Raw genomic sequence first — 16,228 nt, forward strand, 5'->3', positions numbered from 1 at the left:
AGAATTCATCTTTTGTTGTTAGCAGAACAGGAAAAAGGGTAAATCTTGCAATGGGGACACTAGTTCTGGTAACCTTAGTGACAACCAGGGATTCCCTCGCTTTGGAGGCATTTCCTCTCACCTCTTGTTTTGGCTATGAGACAGGTATTGAGGGGAAATCTCCACAACCATACACATATGGCAAAAAAAAAAAACCAACAAGAAGGGTTATACCCTATCTTACTCTTTCCAAACTGTAAAAAAAAATTCCTTTAGTTCTACTCTAATGATATCTTCACAAGAATGTAACAGAAGTTAGGTATTACTATTTCTAATGCTTGGAGGAAGGCTTATAAAGGTAAGAGACTCCTTTCCTACCTCAGGGCCTAGCTGGTATACTTTAAGGGACCAATGAATATGGAGTTGTTTTGGGAAATTCTATAGCAGCATATCAAAGTGTAAATTGAACTCAAAGTTCACCAATGACAGCCTTCATATTTTTTCATGGCTTTTCAAATAAGACTATTTATATGAACATCTAAGGCAGAAAATGGCTTTAAATGCATAGCAGCTACTGTTTTAGACTTATATTGCTAGTAGAGAATGCAAGTGGAGAATTTAGATCTTACCCATCCAACACTGTTTCAGATGACAGTATGCATCAGTGAAATCTCGCTGCCATTAAGACATATATTTACTAAATTAATTATAGCCTACATAAGGCAAAAATGACCATTATCACAATTATATAAACAAAAATAGGCTGAAATTACCTTTCTAAGAGTGCGTATCCTTCGTGGGAGAGCAGGTGGTGTTGGGATGGTTAAAGAACTCACTCCCACTGCTGCCCTAATGATAGGAAGTTGATCTAGCCCAGTCATCTGAACCTGGGTTCCTTCTTGCATATGATTGTGCCTTTGTGACTCTGGTGGGTTTCCCTCAGCGTTTCTTAGCTCTGGATTTTCACTTCTAGAATTTTCCCAAGATTCTGGGTTCAGGTTGGGCTGAGAAGAGGCTTCAGCACAGTTTAGGCAAGAGTTGGAAGAGTCTTGCTGACAGGGCTCCCAGTTGTTTTCTGTTTGTAAGCGGCTGTCAGCCTCCAGTGTGCTGGAGAGGAGGTCAGGGCTAGAGCCAGACATACACCGCTGAGCATGACAACTCAGAGGACTTCTTAGTGCAGCTGCAGGGCCAAAGTATCGTAGGTTGTTGGCACAGTTGGCAATATTCTGCCCATGCATATTAAGAGTTTGGTGTCGAGAAAATGTGGGCTGGACTTGATCGTGGCGGGGACTTGGTGGGGTGAATGGGGGAGATGCAGGAGAAAGATGACGAGCAGCTTGGGAAGGGGAAGGAGAGTCCTGGTTTTTTGAAATGCCCATAAAGTCACCATGACTGCCCTTGCTGTTCCCTCGCCGATGACGTGGCTTGCTTCGATACCGGCTCTTCCCACCTGATGATATCTTTGGACTTCCAGATATGGGAGATGAACTGGGTGCATTTGCCTCCACGCTGGCTATGCCATCTGATTTCAATAGGTCAGGCCTGATAAACAATGAGTTTGTGGTTATTTTCTGAAAGGGTAATCCAACCCAAAATTGTCATTTATTTTTCAAGGATGCTATTCAGTTTAACTCCCCCCCCCCCTCCCCCACACACACACTGGATTCTTACAAGTCTTGGGAACTTTAGTAATAAACTCACACCCTCCTTCCCTCCATCTCTAAGTATCTATTACTAAGTAAATTGGGATGCTAGTTCTATTTTCCATAATTCAAGATTATAAAAAAAAACCCACAACAAATCCAGCAATAAGATTGAAACTAACTTATAACAGCCAAATCATGAAAGCAGAGCTGGAAAATCGGGTGTAGATTTCCGAAGATATATGAGAAGCTAGTGGCTGATTCAACCTTTGTGCTTCAATCATAGAACTAATATATATATTGGATGGACTCAGCTTTCAGAGTTTGAGTGAACATATATAACCTATGGAAGTTTAAACCTCTGACATGAAATATGAGCAAAGCATATCCCCCCATAGTGTGTACTTGTCTCAGTTAGAACACTAAGTGCCATTTCTGTCTAATGCTTCCTTCCTCCGCTGTCAGCATGAATCACTTCTGACAAGTTTTCCTGACATCAAGAGAAAAATGGTGACAGGGGAGGGATCTCCAGCAGATTAACAGCCTCAGCTCTGTTCCTGTGAGCTGTGTGAAGGGGGGTATGTTCCTTCCATCCAATCAGCTCTCAAAGCTCTCTTCACTGAGCTCTGTACAGTGTCATTTAAGCTCTCCGACCCCTTTTTTTTAACTCTCAGACATGCTATATAAATTCAGCACTTTGGATGTAGAAAAGAGAAGACTGCAGATAGACAGGTACAACTTATGTAGGAGGATTTGTTCTCTGTGTATCACCTGAGGCCAGTCACTTCACTGGGTATATGTGAGGGTGGTTTACAACTGCTTTAACAGTTACATACCGTCTAGTGTGAGATGTTGATTTAGAAGGTACCCCTTTCTTCTTAATCAATTTCTCAACAGTATTTGGATGAACTATCGGGCGGACAGGGTGGCGCTTGTAAGTTCCAGGGTATTTTTTCTCTACAGCTTGTTCACGCCTAAAAAAAAATGCAATGTTGTCAGTGTTACAAAATGTGCATAAATCATATTTGTTATATCATACAGTAAATTGAAGAGTATGGGTATGATTGCAGCAATATAAAAAAACATCATACTTCAAACTAAATAAATAACAAGAGACCTACAGAATTTGTTGATGGATGCAACAAAGCCACAACAAAAAGCAGAACGAGGTTCTACCCCATCCCCATTTTACTAATAAAAAAGCTTTTTTTTGCAGTTTTTGTCCCCATTTGAAAGACTTTCACTTCTGGTCCCAGTTACACAACAAGAAATAAGGGAAAATTTCTCCAGTGGGGAAACAGACTCATGTAAAAAAAATAAATATCTGATAAAGGTTCCAACTATTTCTACTCCCAACAAACCAGAAGGATTATATTTTGCCCAGAATTCCACTTTAAGTATATACCAGTTGATCTTGCCAGAAATGCAGTCCCTGTCACTTCTTGAGAACTTAATGGAAAGCACAAATATATTTTTTATGTAAAGTACCAGTCTTACAAATCCACCATGCATTTTTGAGTTTGGCCTTTGTGCCAAGCATGACTGCCCCCATAGCTACAGCAAAGAAAAACATGCAGACGTGCACTTTTACCTGCAAATAATACACCTCCATGTAGTATTCCAGGTAAAAAAAAATAAAGGAAAAAACAAATGCAGCCACCACATCTAAGGATTGGTAATCTGCAATATAATATGTGTTTGAGTTTATATATGATTTAAAGGATCTTTTTAAAAAAAACAAATTAAATGTCCATTTTGTTGCAGGTAAAAAAATGTGCATTTACTATTTGTTTTTTGAGCTTGGAAAGCATTGCACCAGCAATCAGCAGATCACTGGTGCCATACAGGACTACTACAAACTGTCAGTGTATCTGTGTGCTCGTACATGCCATGCAGGCAAACAGATAGTCTGACAGAAAGATTCAATGAATTACCGCAGCGCTTAGTTGCTACCTTTGCTGCTGTCGGGACTTGTAGTTCATTCATTCACAGAGCTCTGTGAATGAATGAAATGGCCGTGTGGGTGTAGCCCCGCACAGCCGTTCTGTTTTCAAAAAGTGACAGCTAGTACAGGGAACTTCTCCCCGTACTGCTGTCACTTGGAGGAGGGGGATTGGGCAGCGGCGGGAGCATGTTACATGTTCCACCCTAAAAACGGGTGGAACATGCAACATTCCCGAAGGTGAACTTATCTTTTAATACTGCAGTTTACAGCGAACCTGTGTTTACGTAAAGCCTTCTAAACTTTCACTCAACATTAAAGTGGTTGTAAAGGCTCAAGGTTTTTTACCTTCATGCTTTCTATGCATGCAGGTAAAAAAAAACATTCTGTGTGCAGCAGCCCCCCCACCCAATATTAACCTGAGCCCCATAACGATCCAGCGATGTGCACAAAAGCTTCCGCTCTCCAGGGACTCTCCCTCCTCTTTGGCAGAGACAGCAGCGGAAGCCAATGAAGAGAGAGGGGGCAGGGTCGAGCCACAGCTCTGTGTCTGAATAGACACGCAGAGCAGTGGCTCAGGAGCAAGCCTGCTTAGGTGTCCTCATAGCAAACTGCTTGCTCTGGGGGCATTTGGCAGGAGGGAGGGGCCAGGAGTGCCAGTGGGGGACCCGAGCAGAGGAGGATTGGGGCTGCTCTGTGCAAAACCACTTCATGGAGCAGGTAAGTAAAAAACATGTTTTTTATTTTTTTTTTAATTGCCTTTAATATCACTTTAAAAACAGACATTGCGATATACCTGTGTGGATGAGGCCAACTGGTAGAGAATTCATCTTGTCAGGTGCCAGGTTAAGAAAGCTTAATATGAACACCAATGACTTAAACCTAGCAAACTAATTTGTTTTTTTACTTATACTTACCTAGGTGGATGCAGCATTGATCCAATGCTGCATCTGTCCCCTGCCAGTTCTTGCTCATTTCTGCCTGCAGCTCCGAGCAGAGAGCCGGGACTGTCAGTCTCTGGCTCTCTGTTCTGCCCGCCCCCCAACGCTCACTGAAGCACTGGGCTGTAAAGGGGGCAGGAATGGCTGGCTCAAGCTCTCAGCAGCTCACTGAGAGGCTGAGCCAGGTGCCAGTCCAGACTCCAGGGTGGATCCCAACCATATGGTGATATCAACTTGCTGTTGGCTGAAAGTGATAACAACTGCACTCCTGTGATCCAGAGAAGTACAGCAAAACAAGCTCCTTTAACCGCCTTCCACCCGCCATATAAGGTAATGACGGGCGCAAGGCGGTTCTATCATTCTGGGAGGACACCATATGACGTCCTCCCACTCTAACCGCATGCGCGGCTCTGGGAGCGGGCAGCGCGGCGATCGGTGGTGCGGTGTGTCCCTGGGACACAGCAGATCACCGATCAAACGAAAGAACCGAAGATGTCGGCTTGGTCATGTGATCAGCTGTGTCCAATCACAGCTGATCACATGTAAATAGGGAAATGCCAGTTATCGGCATTTCTCTCCTCACGAGCCGTCACGCTGACAGCTCAAGAGGAGAGCCGGTAATCAGCTTTACTCAGAGGGGACATGTACACTGATCATCAGGGTGACCTGATAATCAGTGTAGCCCCAGCAGTGCCTCCTGCCAGTGCCAATCAATGCCCCCTGCCAGTGCCCATCAATGCCACCTGCCAGTGCCCATCAGTGCCTCATCAATGCCACATATCAGTGTCCATCTGAGCTGCCTTTCAGTGCCACCTATCAGTGCCAGTCAGTGCCACCTATCAGTGCTGCCAGTGCCACCTATCAGTGCCAGTCAGTGCCACCTATCAGTGCCCGTCAGTGCCGCCTATCAATGCCAGTCAGTGCCGCCTATCAGTGCCGCCTATCAGTTCCACCTATCAGTGCCGCCTATCAGTGCCATATATGAGTGCTGTCTTTCAGTGCCCATCAGTGATGCCTGTCAATGCCCATCAGTGCCACCTACTAGTGCCTCCTCATCAGTGCCACCTATCAGTGCCCATCAGTGCAGCCTATCAGTGCCCATCACTGCAGCCTCATTATCGCACATCAGTGAAGGAGAAAAATCACTTACTTACAAAATGTTATAACAAAAACTAAGAAAAAAAGTTTAGTTTTTTTTAATTTTCAGTTGTTTTTGGTTTGTTTAGCAAAAAATAAAAAACCTAGAGGTGATTAAATACCACCAAAAAAAGCTCTATCTGTCTAAAAAAAATGATAAAAATTTCATATGGGTACACTGTTGCATGACCGCGCAATTGTCATTCAAAGTGCGACAGCGCTGAAAGCTCAAAACTGGCCTGGGCAGGAAGAGGGGTATAGGTGCCCTGTAGGCTAGTGGTTAAACAATAAATGGGTACATATATGAACTGTTTTTTGCTGCATACCATGGGCATTTTTATAACATGTATGTCATATTGGGACATTGCCTTTTTATGTCAATCTGTGCAGCTGAACTGACATATAAAAGAAGTTTCAGAGGACACCTTGGAGGGCAGCACTTTCATGCATAAGGAACTTTTAACACTGATATACACATATACACATTACTATTGGGGAAATACTAATTTTTCATAAATATGTTTGTGATTTGAATCAAATCAACTCTAATTCAGGTACCTGATTAGCTCCTTTTCTCGGACTTCCAACTGAAGCATGATAGCACTGAGCTCCATGTATAGGTTATTGGCTCTCTCCAGCTTACGTTCATAGTGTTCACGGATATCCAGTGCATGTCTATTGTAAATAATTCATACATTATTAGATATACATTTAAGCCACAGAACTGTAAATTTTACTGCAAACATTGATTCTATACATTGCGACTCCTGATCTCATAATGTGCTTATGTTTCCCATTATAATATACAGCACTGAGCAAACCCTTGGCACTATATAAATACTGTATAATAATAATAATAATAATAATAATGTTTCTTTCACATTAACACGTTGAGCTAACGAGCAACCAATAAGAATTATTTTTACTGATCTGTCTTCAGTAAGTTAAAATCTGATTGTTCATTATGGGTTACTTCACTCTACATATGGTTTTTGCTTATTGCCCTAACTGAATAAAAACAAAGGTCTTCCAACAAATGTTAATTTAATTACATGGAAAAAAGATCAAGTTAAGGGTCTTGTCAGAGAAGTTTCAAAACACACACATTATAGCACTTTATTATGCATTTTCAGACACACTATGCTACTTTTTGTTCTCAATTAGAAGATAAGGTACAAAAAAAAAGTAACATTAACAAAGAGAGATAAAAAAAAATTGACTATGAGTATCAATGACCTTTTAGACATAATCACAAGGTATCCCATTGGAAATGGAATCTCTTATGTGACTTATTCCTATAAGCCAGCATTGTCTCCAATTGGGGTTGGACACTAACCATATAGTTGACATCAGAAATGTTGGGTGTTTAGGGCTGCCTCCATTGGCTAGTGATAATCAGGCCACTACTGTCTTGTAACATGGTAGGTAAGAATCTATACTATGCTCAGAAAGGCGAATAATAGAGAGAGTTTTATGCAGCATTTTTTTTAGTTAAACGTTTTTTTCATTTTTCTAATCATTAGTGGGATCAAATCGACAATAGTTTCAGTGGGTTGGGGCAGAGCCTGACTATGGCGGCTGAGGAGAGCTCGAGGTAGGAGCTCTCGGATTAGCTCCTCTGTCCGATCCCCCTCAGGCCCCCATGGAAATGTAAAAACCAGCAGGGTGAGACCTACCTATGCCTAGTGGACACCCTGGGAAGAGTGGCGGTCCGTGAGAGGGGAGACCCTGGAGCCGGAGATTGGCTGGTGTGCAGCCCTGCAGTGACGGCGTGTCTGGGTTCCGGGAGGTGAGGGGGCGCGGCTCGAGTGCGTGGCCGGCCCGCTATGCATCTCTGGGAGCCGAGGAAGCCGGCCGGCATCTGACAGGAGGAGGGAGAGACGCTGAACTCTGTGTCGGCCAGCTGCCCCAGAGTCCTGAAGTGCTGTGGTGAGGTGAGAGACAGTGTGGCTGACAGAGAGAGCAGAGGAAATAACAGCCCTCTGCTCTACAAACCCCTCCACCACAACTCCCAGAGTCCAGCGTTCCACAACGTTCCACAGCCCCCTCCACCATAACTCCCAGTGGGTTCACAACCCCCTGTACTACAACTCCCGGCGTTTTACAGCCCCCTACACCACAACTCTCAGCGTTACATAGCCCCCTGCATCACAACTCCTAGCGTGCCACAGCCCCCTACATTACAACTCCCAGCGCTCCACAGCACCCTAGTACTACAGCTCCCAGAGCTATACTGCCTCCTCCATCATTACAACCTCCAGCGTTACTCAGAAGAGCATGGAGAAAAGTCCTGGAGGGTCCCCCTGAGAGGAAGAGAGCGGACCTGCTGAAGGAATTGGAGGAAGGAGCCTGGAGCCGTCTCACGAGAAGCGTTGGTGGGGTGAGTGAGTCTGGCTGTGGCCCCAAACACAAAAACTGTATAGAGTTGGAGGAAAGCCGGGAGAGAAAGAAAAGGGGGGGACCCCCAGAGAATAAGAATAAAAAATAAGGAGATAAACGCAAGGCACAGGCAAAGGCATACAGAAGGATGGGAAGACAAAGCTGGGAATTCTATCTCTACACCTCATTAATTTCTTCGTTTTGCAAAGTATAAGTCTATAAGAGAAATAAAGGTTACACAAGAAATGAAAAATAAAAGTCCAAAGGAACCGGGCCTAAAGGGACACAAACGGGGACAATTAAAAAGTACACATCCCAGAGAAATGTGACCCCAGAAAGGCCCCAGAGCAGAGAAGACAAAGGAGAGTCTGATTTAAGTATGCAAAATAGTCCTAAACAGTCAATGGGACTGGATATCAGTAATCAACAAATATCAGAGACAGAAACAGAATTACAAAATCCCAAATAAAAGAGAGATGACAGAAATGTTCAAAGATCTGGAGAGAACAATAAAGCAAGAAATGGTAAAAATTCGGAATGATCTGGGGCAGTTGTTGTTAAGAGTGGAAGAAACGGAGCAGAAAGTTAAAAACCAGACCCAGATTATTTCCGAATTAGAGAAGAAGATAATTAATATGGAAAAAGCTCAGGAAAAATTGCAGTATAAGGCGGAAATTCAAGAAAATAGAGAAAGAAGGAGAAATATAAGGATAAGAGGGGTATCGGAAAGTTTAAAAGGAGAAATACTAGAAGAGATGGTCTGCAAAATACTGAACTTTATAATGGGAAACTCTGAAATGGAAAGGACTAATATAGAAGGAATCTCTAGAAACGGGAAACTCCAGGGGAATCATGAGAAAGACAGGCCGAGAGACATACTTGTAAAATTTTATGAATTACAACAAAGGGAAAAAATCTGGAGGAACACTAAGGGAAAACCAGTAATAAAGTATGGAGAAATGGATATTCAAATATATGCGGACTTGTCATCAGAGACTCTCCGGAGGAGGAGAGTTCTGAGGCCTTTGCTGGAGCAGATGAAAAAACAGAAGGTGCAATATAGATGGGGAGTTCCGGAGTGTTTAATAGGATGGAAAAATGGAATAACAGCCCATTTGAGGTTCCCAGAGGACTTGAGAAACTTTTGCAATAGACTTGAAATGCAGAAAATTGAAATAAGGGGTTGGGAAGAAGAATTTGGGGAAGAAAGAGTAGAAGGAGGGGAGGGGTGGAGACGGATGGGGGAGAGGGGGAGGGGCGGAGAGGGAGAGTGAAGGGGAGAGAAGTGTTTTTTTTTTTTTTCTCTCTTTCTTCTTGCTCCCATTTCGTCGCCCCTTTTTTTTTTTTCTTCCCCTTATCCCTCCATCTTGACTCCTTTTTCCTCCTATAGAAAGATGAGTGGAGAGGGGGTCAAGGGGGGGACCTGGATGGAGGGGAGCCTGTCCATGGGAAGAGTAAAGCCCTAAGGTTTAAGTCAAAGGTGGATGCTACTTCCACAAATGACGGTTAGGCAAAGTAAAGGCCTAAAAAGAGGGGGGAGGGAGGCGGGGAGAGGTGGTGTGGGAGGGGGAGGGAGGGGAGGGAGAGGAAAGGGAATGGGGGGAGTACTGGGAGAAGGGAGGAGGGGGAGGGAGAGAGAAAAGGGTAGAGGGATAAAAACGCTCTATAGGAATAAGAAAGAGGAAGGGAAGGAGGAAGAGGGAGACGGTAGGAAAAGAGTAAGATGGAAGAAATCCAATATATAACCTATAATGTAAAAGGGTTAAGCTGCCCAGGAAAGAGATTCAGGTTATTTAAAGAACTTCAACATAGAAAATCCTCAGTGGTATTCTTGCAGGAAACACATCTAGAGATAGAGTCGAAGGTTAGACTGAAGACTAGACATTTTCCAACATGGTTCTATGCGGATTCACCAACTAAAAGAGTAAAAGGAGTTGCTATAGGCTTCGCAAAGAATATAAAGTTCGAGGTGGAGGAGAGATTAACGGATCCGGAGGGGAGGTTTTTATTTTTGAGAGGTAAACTTCAGGGAATTGAGTGTACAATAGCAAATATATACAGCCCAAATAAGAGACCAGAGAGGTTTATGAGAGAAGTGCTGAAGAGATTGATGGATTTTAAAAGTGGGTGTATGATAGTAGCGGGAGACTTTAACATCTGCATGGACCCACGGATAGATACCACTTCCTCTGTGAGGAGGGAAGAAAGCAAATCCTTGAGAATGTTAAAGAAATTGATGCATGAGTGTCAGTTGGTGGACATCTGGAGAATTAGGAATATGAAGGAGAGAGACTATACTTTCTTTTCGCACGTACATGAGACTTATTCTAGATTAGATTACATATTAGTAGAACATCGAGTGATAGAGTCGGTGGTAGAAGTAAAAATTGAAGGAAGCACCCTGTCGGATCATGCCCCAGTTGCTATGAAGTTAAGATGGGGTAGAGAAGGGAGAGAAGGTTATGTATGGCGGTTGAATGAGGCACTTCTCATGGAGGAAGAGATTGGTCAAAGAATTGAGAGAGAAATTGAATGGTTTTTTGATGCTTCCCACACCGGTTGCAACGGTGTGGGAAGCACATAAAGCTTACATCAGAGGCCTACTTATTGCAATGGGGGCAAAAAAGAAAAAAGAAAGGAGAGAAAAGATAGATTATTAAATGAAATATATGATCTTGAACAGGTGCATAAAAGGGAAAGAACTAAGGAGATAATGCAGAGGTTAATAAAGAAGAAAGAAGAATTAGAGAATGTAATGGAGGAGGAAAAAAGAAGAGTCTTTAATAAAATAACAAGTGAAAGGTATAGATGGGGAGATAGGCTGGGAAAGTATTTAATGAGAACTTTAAGAAAGAAGAAAAATAGAAATTATATTGAGAAAATAAGAAACCCCAAGGGGGAATTTGTACACTCAACCAAGGATATTGCTAGAATATTTAAAGAGTACTATAATGAGTTGTATAATATCATACCTCAGGATACGTTCAGGAAAACGGAAACAGTAAATAGAGAGAAAAGAAAGACATACCTAGAGGAGGCAGGCCTACCGAAATTAAGAGAAACACAACTGAACTCTCTAGAGGCAGAAATAACCACAGAGGAAATAAAATTAGCATTAGAAAGCATGGCGGGAGGGAAAAGCCCAGGTCCGGATGGATATACGGCCAAATACTATAAAAAATATAAAGAGCTTTTAATTCCCAAAATGAAGATTTATATGAACGCCTTGGGGAACGGGATGAAGATAAGGGGAGAGTCTTTACAGGCGAATATAGTATTGATGCAGAAAGAAGATAAAGATCCCTCACAATGTGCGAGTTATCGTCCCATAGCGCTGCTGAATGTAGACACGAAAATATATGCAAAGGTTCTGGCAAATAGACTGAAAGAGCTGATGCCGGAGTGGGTACATGGAGACCAGGTGGGGTTTGTCTCGGGAAGAGAGGGTAGAGATAATGCTCTGAGATCACTGTTGCTTATACAGGAGGGCAAAAAAGGGAAAACCCCAATGATACTGATGTCGATAGATGCTGAGAAGGCATTCGACAGAGTGAGTTGGGGTTTTATGATTGACACTCTGGAAGCGTTGGGAGTGGGAGATAGAATGAGAGGGTGGATTGGAGAGTTGTATAGAGGGCCTACCGCTACCATAATGGTAAATGGAGGAAGATCAGAGTACTTTAAGATGTCAAATGGTACAAGACAGGGATGCCCATTGTCCCCACTGCTATACGTGTTGTCACTGGAGCCCTTACTGTCCATGATTAGAAAGAACATAGACATAAAAGGAATAAAGATAGGTGATAGAGAACACAAGGTAGTGGCCTATGCGGACGACCTGATGTTTTATGTTGGAAACCCTAGAACATCACTTCCAAATTTAATGAAAGCATTGAGGGAGTATGGAGACCTGTCGAACCTGAAAATTAATCCGACAAAGACCGAAATCTTAAACATAAATCTCAAAAACAGTGAAAAAGAAAGACTACAAGAGGAATTCCCTTTCCTTTGGAGAGACAAAGAATTAAAATATCTAGGAATAAAATTATCAACCTCAAATAAAAACCTTTATAAAGCCAATTATATAAAATTATTAAATGAAATTAAGGAGGAGCTGAGGAGGGTGGGAAATGGAAATCCATCGTGGATAGGTCGTATAAATTTGATAAAGATGGTAATTGTCCCCAAAGTATTATATAAATTTCAAATGATCCCAATCAAACTCCCAGAGGCATATTTTAAAGAACTGAAGAAAATGATAATAAAATGTATATGGAGGAATAAAAAGCCTAGAATAGGGTATGAAACGTTAACTAGAAGTAAAGAAAGAGGAGGACTGGGGGTACCAGATTTTAGGAGATATTACAAAGCGGGGATTATTGCAAGAATCTTCGATTGAATTCATAATCCGGAGAAAAGTTGGGTCAAAATTGAGAAAACACTGAGTGGAATAAGTTTGAGTAATAGTATCTGGGTGCCTGCACAATACAGAGAATTAGAGGAGAGCACAAGCACGTACACTTTTATTGTTTTAAAAGAATGGGATTTATTACATAGACAAAAGGGGTGGGTTTTTAATTCACAACTAATACCACTTAGGAACACAAAATATTTCATCCCGGGTAAAGATAGCATAGCAGGGAAATGGATTATAAAACAGGAGGCGCAATTGAGAGATATAATGGTAGGAGAGGAAATTGGGTCATATAAGGATATGGAGGAAAGAAAGGGTGAAGTCTTTAATAAGATGGATAGATTAAGATATTACCAACTGAAGAACTTTTTTGAAAGCCTTCCAAAACCTATAAGAACTAGAAAAGATTGGAATCCATTTGAGAGAATTTTTGAGTCACGGGGAAATGGTAGACACGGAACGGCAAAAATATATAAGATATTAATGGAACTTGATACACACACAAAATTAATGCACATAGAGAAATGGGAAAGAGATATGGGAAGAAAAATAGAGGAGGAGGAGAAGAAGAAGATGTTCACATTAATTCACGAAAATATTAGTATGAGAGAAGTGGAAATAAATTATAAATGTTTGAATAGATGGCACATTACCCCTTACCTGGAGCACAAGATGAATACGGAAATTTCACAGATGTGTTGGAGAGATTGTGGAGAGGTGGGCACGTGGTATCATATGTGGTGGGAGTGTCCAGAAATACAGGTGTTCTGGCGAAGGATAGTTTACTTGATAGGGAAGATTACTAAAATCAATATAGGATTAGACCCAGAATTATGCCTCCTCCATATCTCAGAACTCCCAGTGAAAGTATATAAGAGGTCAGGGATATGGTACTACTTAACCGCAGCAAAGAGCTTGATACCCAGGTACTGGAAGAAAAGAGAGGTGCCAACTGAGGAAGACTGGATGGGTAGAGTAAACCAGATTTCTGGGACAGAAAGATTGTATTATATGCACGAGGATAAGTTGGAGATGTACAATAAAAAATGGAAAGGATGGGGAGAATATAAAGAAATGGCGAAAAAGGTGAAGAGATAAGGTCCCGGGTAGTCGGTTTAGAATTGGATTTAAGAATAACAGAATCATATGGAGTAAATGAGAGAAGAGAGAATATGGAGCGTGGGAAGGTGAGGGAGGGAAGGGAGGGGACGGGGAGAAGGAGGGGGGGGGGGTATTTGGGAGGGGGGGGTGGTATGAAAAGAAAGCCATATATAGGAATAAATTTTATAAGGAGAAAATATGTTTTTGATAAATATTTTAATAGATATGTTGAAATGACTTGTATATGGATTGAAAATCAATAAATATTTATAAAAAAAAAAAACAAATCGACAATAGTTTTTGACCACAGTGACAAGAAAATTTAATGGAGCAGAGTGTAAACTTTTCTCGAATGAACAAATTTCTAACAATGTATGTAGTCTTTGTTTGGCAGGTCCATTTGTTCCAAAATTGAATGTTAAAAGCAAATAAAGTATTGCATACTTTTGTCAGGCCGTCACTAAGAACTTTCATACAAATTTTTGTACAGATGATCCTTTGAAAATCTAGTAGTATATAACCAGCTTTTCTTGCAAAGCAAAGTTACCCATACCAGCCACAATTTGCACTGAAACATTATACATGCTTTCTGAAAAAGGTAACCCCCATAAAATGTATGTAGGAGATCTCACCGTAGCTCTTCTCTCCGTCTGCGGATCAGTTCCTCATCCAGACGGTGGATGCAGGTCCCCTCACTTTTAATCTTTTCAAAATGTTTTTTTACTTCCTCCCTCCACTCAGCCTAAAGGACAGACAAAAAACACAGTAAGGAGTATTTTAAGAGTAGCTGCGAATACAATCATTAGAAGCAAATATTCTGCAGTCACATCCACTGATGTTTCAGAGTCCAATTAAATAGCAATGTACTATCATCACCAGGCCACCTTTTTTGGACTGAAAAAGGCGCAAGAAGATATTTCAACTTCATGAAGATTAGTACTAATTCAAATGAAACTAAATGTTTATGTTCAAAACGTTATTAGGAACTCCGGTTCAGCAGTGGACAGTCCTCCTGTCTTTGCTCTCTTAGGCTCCATTCACATTATCAATTTCCAGTGCAACTTTGAAGCACGACTTTGATGCAACTTTGATCCAACTTTACATTTTCTGGGCCACAGTCACATCAAAGGTCACACCAAAGTAGTGCAAGCACCTTTTCAAAGTTGCTGTGACTTTAAGTTGCACCAACTCGAACCGGTGCCATTGAATAGAATGGGTTGCAACTTGTCATGTGACTTTGATGTTCAAAGTCTCATGACAAGATGCACAAGTGTGAATGAATCCTTGGTTCCAACCATTTTGCCTTCTATCAAGCTGTGACTGACTACTACATGCTTAAAGCAGAACTAAACCACTCAAAATACTTGCCTCCACCTGTGGTGGTTATATCACTCACTGGCTACTGTCATATCTTCAGATACTTTCAGGTTCCAGGTTTTTGGCCTCCTGATTAGCTGGTTTGGGATGACATCATCATATGCATGTGCACAGGAGTCACTCATTCAGGCACAGCCGGAGTGCTGGCAGCGCACACTGAGCTGCATATGCCTTATGGGGTCTACTCACAGTTTTTAGGAGTTAGGTTCAATTCCACAAATGATGTGGTAGTGAAACAAATGTGCTTACTATTGTGTGGACTTTGACCTAATAGAAACCTCCTGTATTCCTCTGTGCAGCAACCCTCAGGGTGATAGAGGGAGGGGCAGCAATAAGCCAGAACTCTATCACTTTGCAATCAGTTCACAATTTGAATGTTTTTTCTGAAGGACAGAGCTGAGTAAAGACTACCTTCACTGTCCAATCACAGACTAAGGGCAGGTTGATCACCACATAGAGAAAAATAAAGTCACCACCCTGTCTGTGATACCTGCCAGGGGTGCATGGATTACAAAACTAAATGGGTGAACTGACTTAATGGGGGTCTCTTCACTTTGCAGGGGAAGTTTTTTTTAATTTATTTTTTATTTATTTATCTCAGGTGCTTATATAGCGCCGTCAATTTACGCAGCGCTTTACATATATATATATATATTGTACATTCACATCAGTCCCTAACCCTCAAGGGGTGTACTATCTAAGGTGCATTTGCAAGGGAATTTTGCACAGAGCTTAGTGAATGTAGTGATATTTCATTTTGCAAAGAATACTCAATCACATGTAAGGAAAATAAACACTTGATTGCACATGATTGGATGATGGAAGTCAGCAGAGCTTCACTTCATTCTCTAAGCTCTGGGGAAAATTCCCTTGCAAAATGAACAGTCTATTTGCCTTTAAATCAACTCCAATACATATCTTTAGGGATATAGTGGTAAAAACTCAACCAAAGAGCTCCTGGCTCTGCTCACACCCGCCAAGATGGAATATTTTGATGTTCCATCCAACCTTGAGGTGCTCAGAATTCTTCAATAAAATTTTCAATAATAAAAAAATGGAAATTCCAACAGAAATAGTAGGACTTTGTAAAAGCTATAGTAGGACTGCAGAACTGGGAACACAAGTACAGAGATCTTACCACTAGAGTCCCTAATAAATGTAGGGAATCAGATAACTCTTCTGCATCTATCAAAAATTGCTTAATTTCTGTATTCCTCTTTTGAGATATGATATAGACATCTATCATAATCTGCATTCAACTCCTGTTTATCCAAAACTGCTGAGGAGGGAGAGATGTGGATGGTTCTGAAATGCA

The 16,228-nt window shown here is 41.6% G+C and overlaps 1 protein-coding gene across 2 annotated transcripts in view; it reads right to left on the reverse strand.

The window, feature by feature from the left end:
• Positions 1 to 16,228, reverse strand: part of MAP3K13 (mitogen-activated protein kinase kinase kinase 13) — a 208,253-nt gene that overhangs the window by 11,681 nt on the left and 180,344 nt on the right. For both annotated transcript variants that reach the window (XM_089671689.1, XM_089671681.1), the window contains 4 exons: positions 14,169 to 14,278; positions 6,201 to 6,317; positions 2,459 to 2,596; positions 753 to 1,521 (listed from right to left, as the gene is read on the reverse strand). In XM_089671689.1, the coding sequence (XP_089527815.1) occupies positions 753 to 1,521; positions 2,459 to 2,596; positions 6,201 to 6,317; positions 14,169 to 14,278 (1,134 nt within the window). The remainder of the gene's footprint in view (positions 1 to 752; positions 1,522 to 2,458; positions 2,597 to 6,200; positions 6,318 to 14,168; positions 14,279 to 16,228) is intronic.

Source organism: Staurois parvus, unplaced genomic scaffold, assembly GCF_062004578.1.
Source record: "Staurois parvus isolate SC_StPar_1 unplaced genomic scaffold, SC_StPar_1.0 ptg000011l, whole genome shotgun sequence".
Taxonomy (NCBI): Eukaryota; Metazoa; Chordata; class Amphibia; order Anura; family Ranidae; genus Staurois; species Staurois parvus.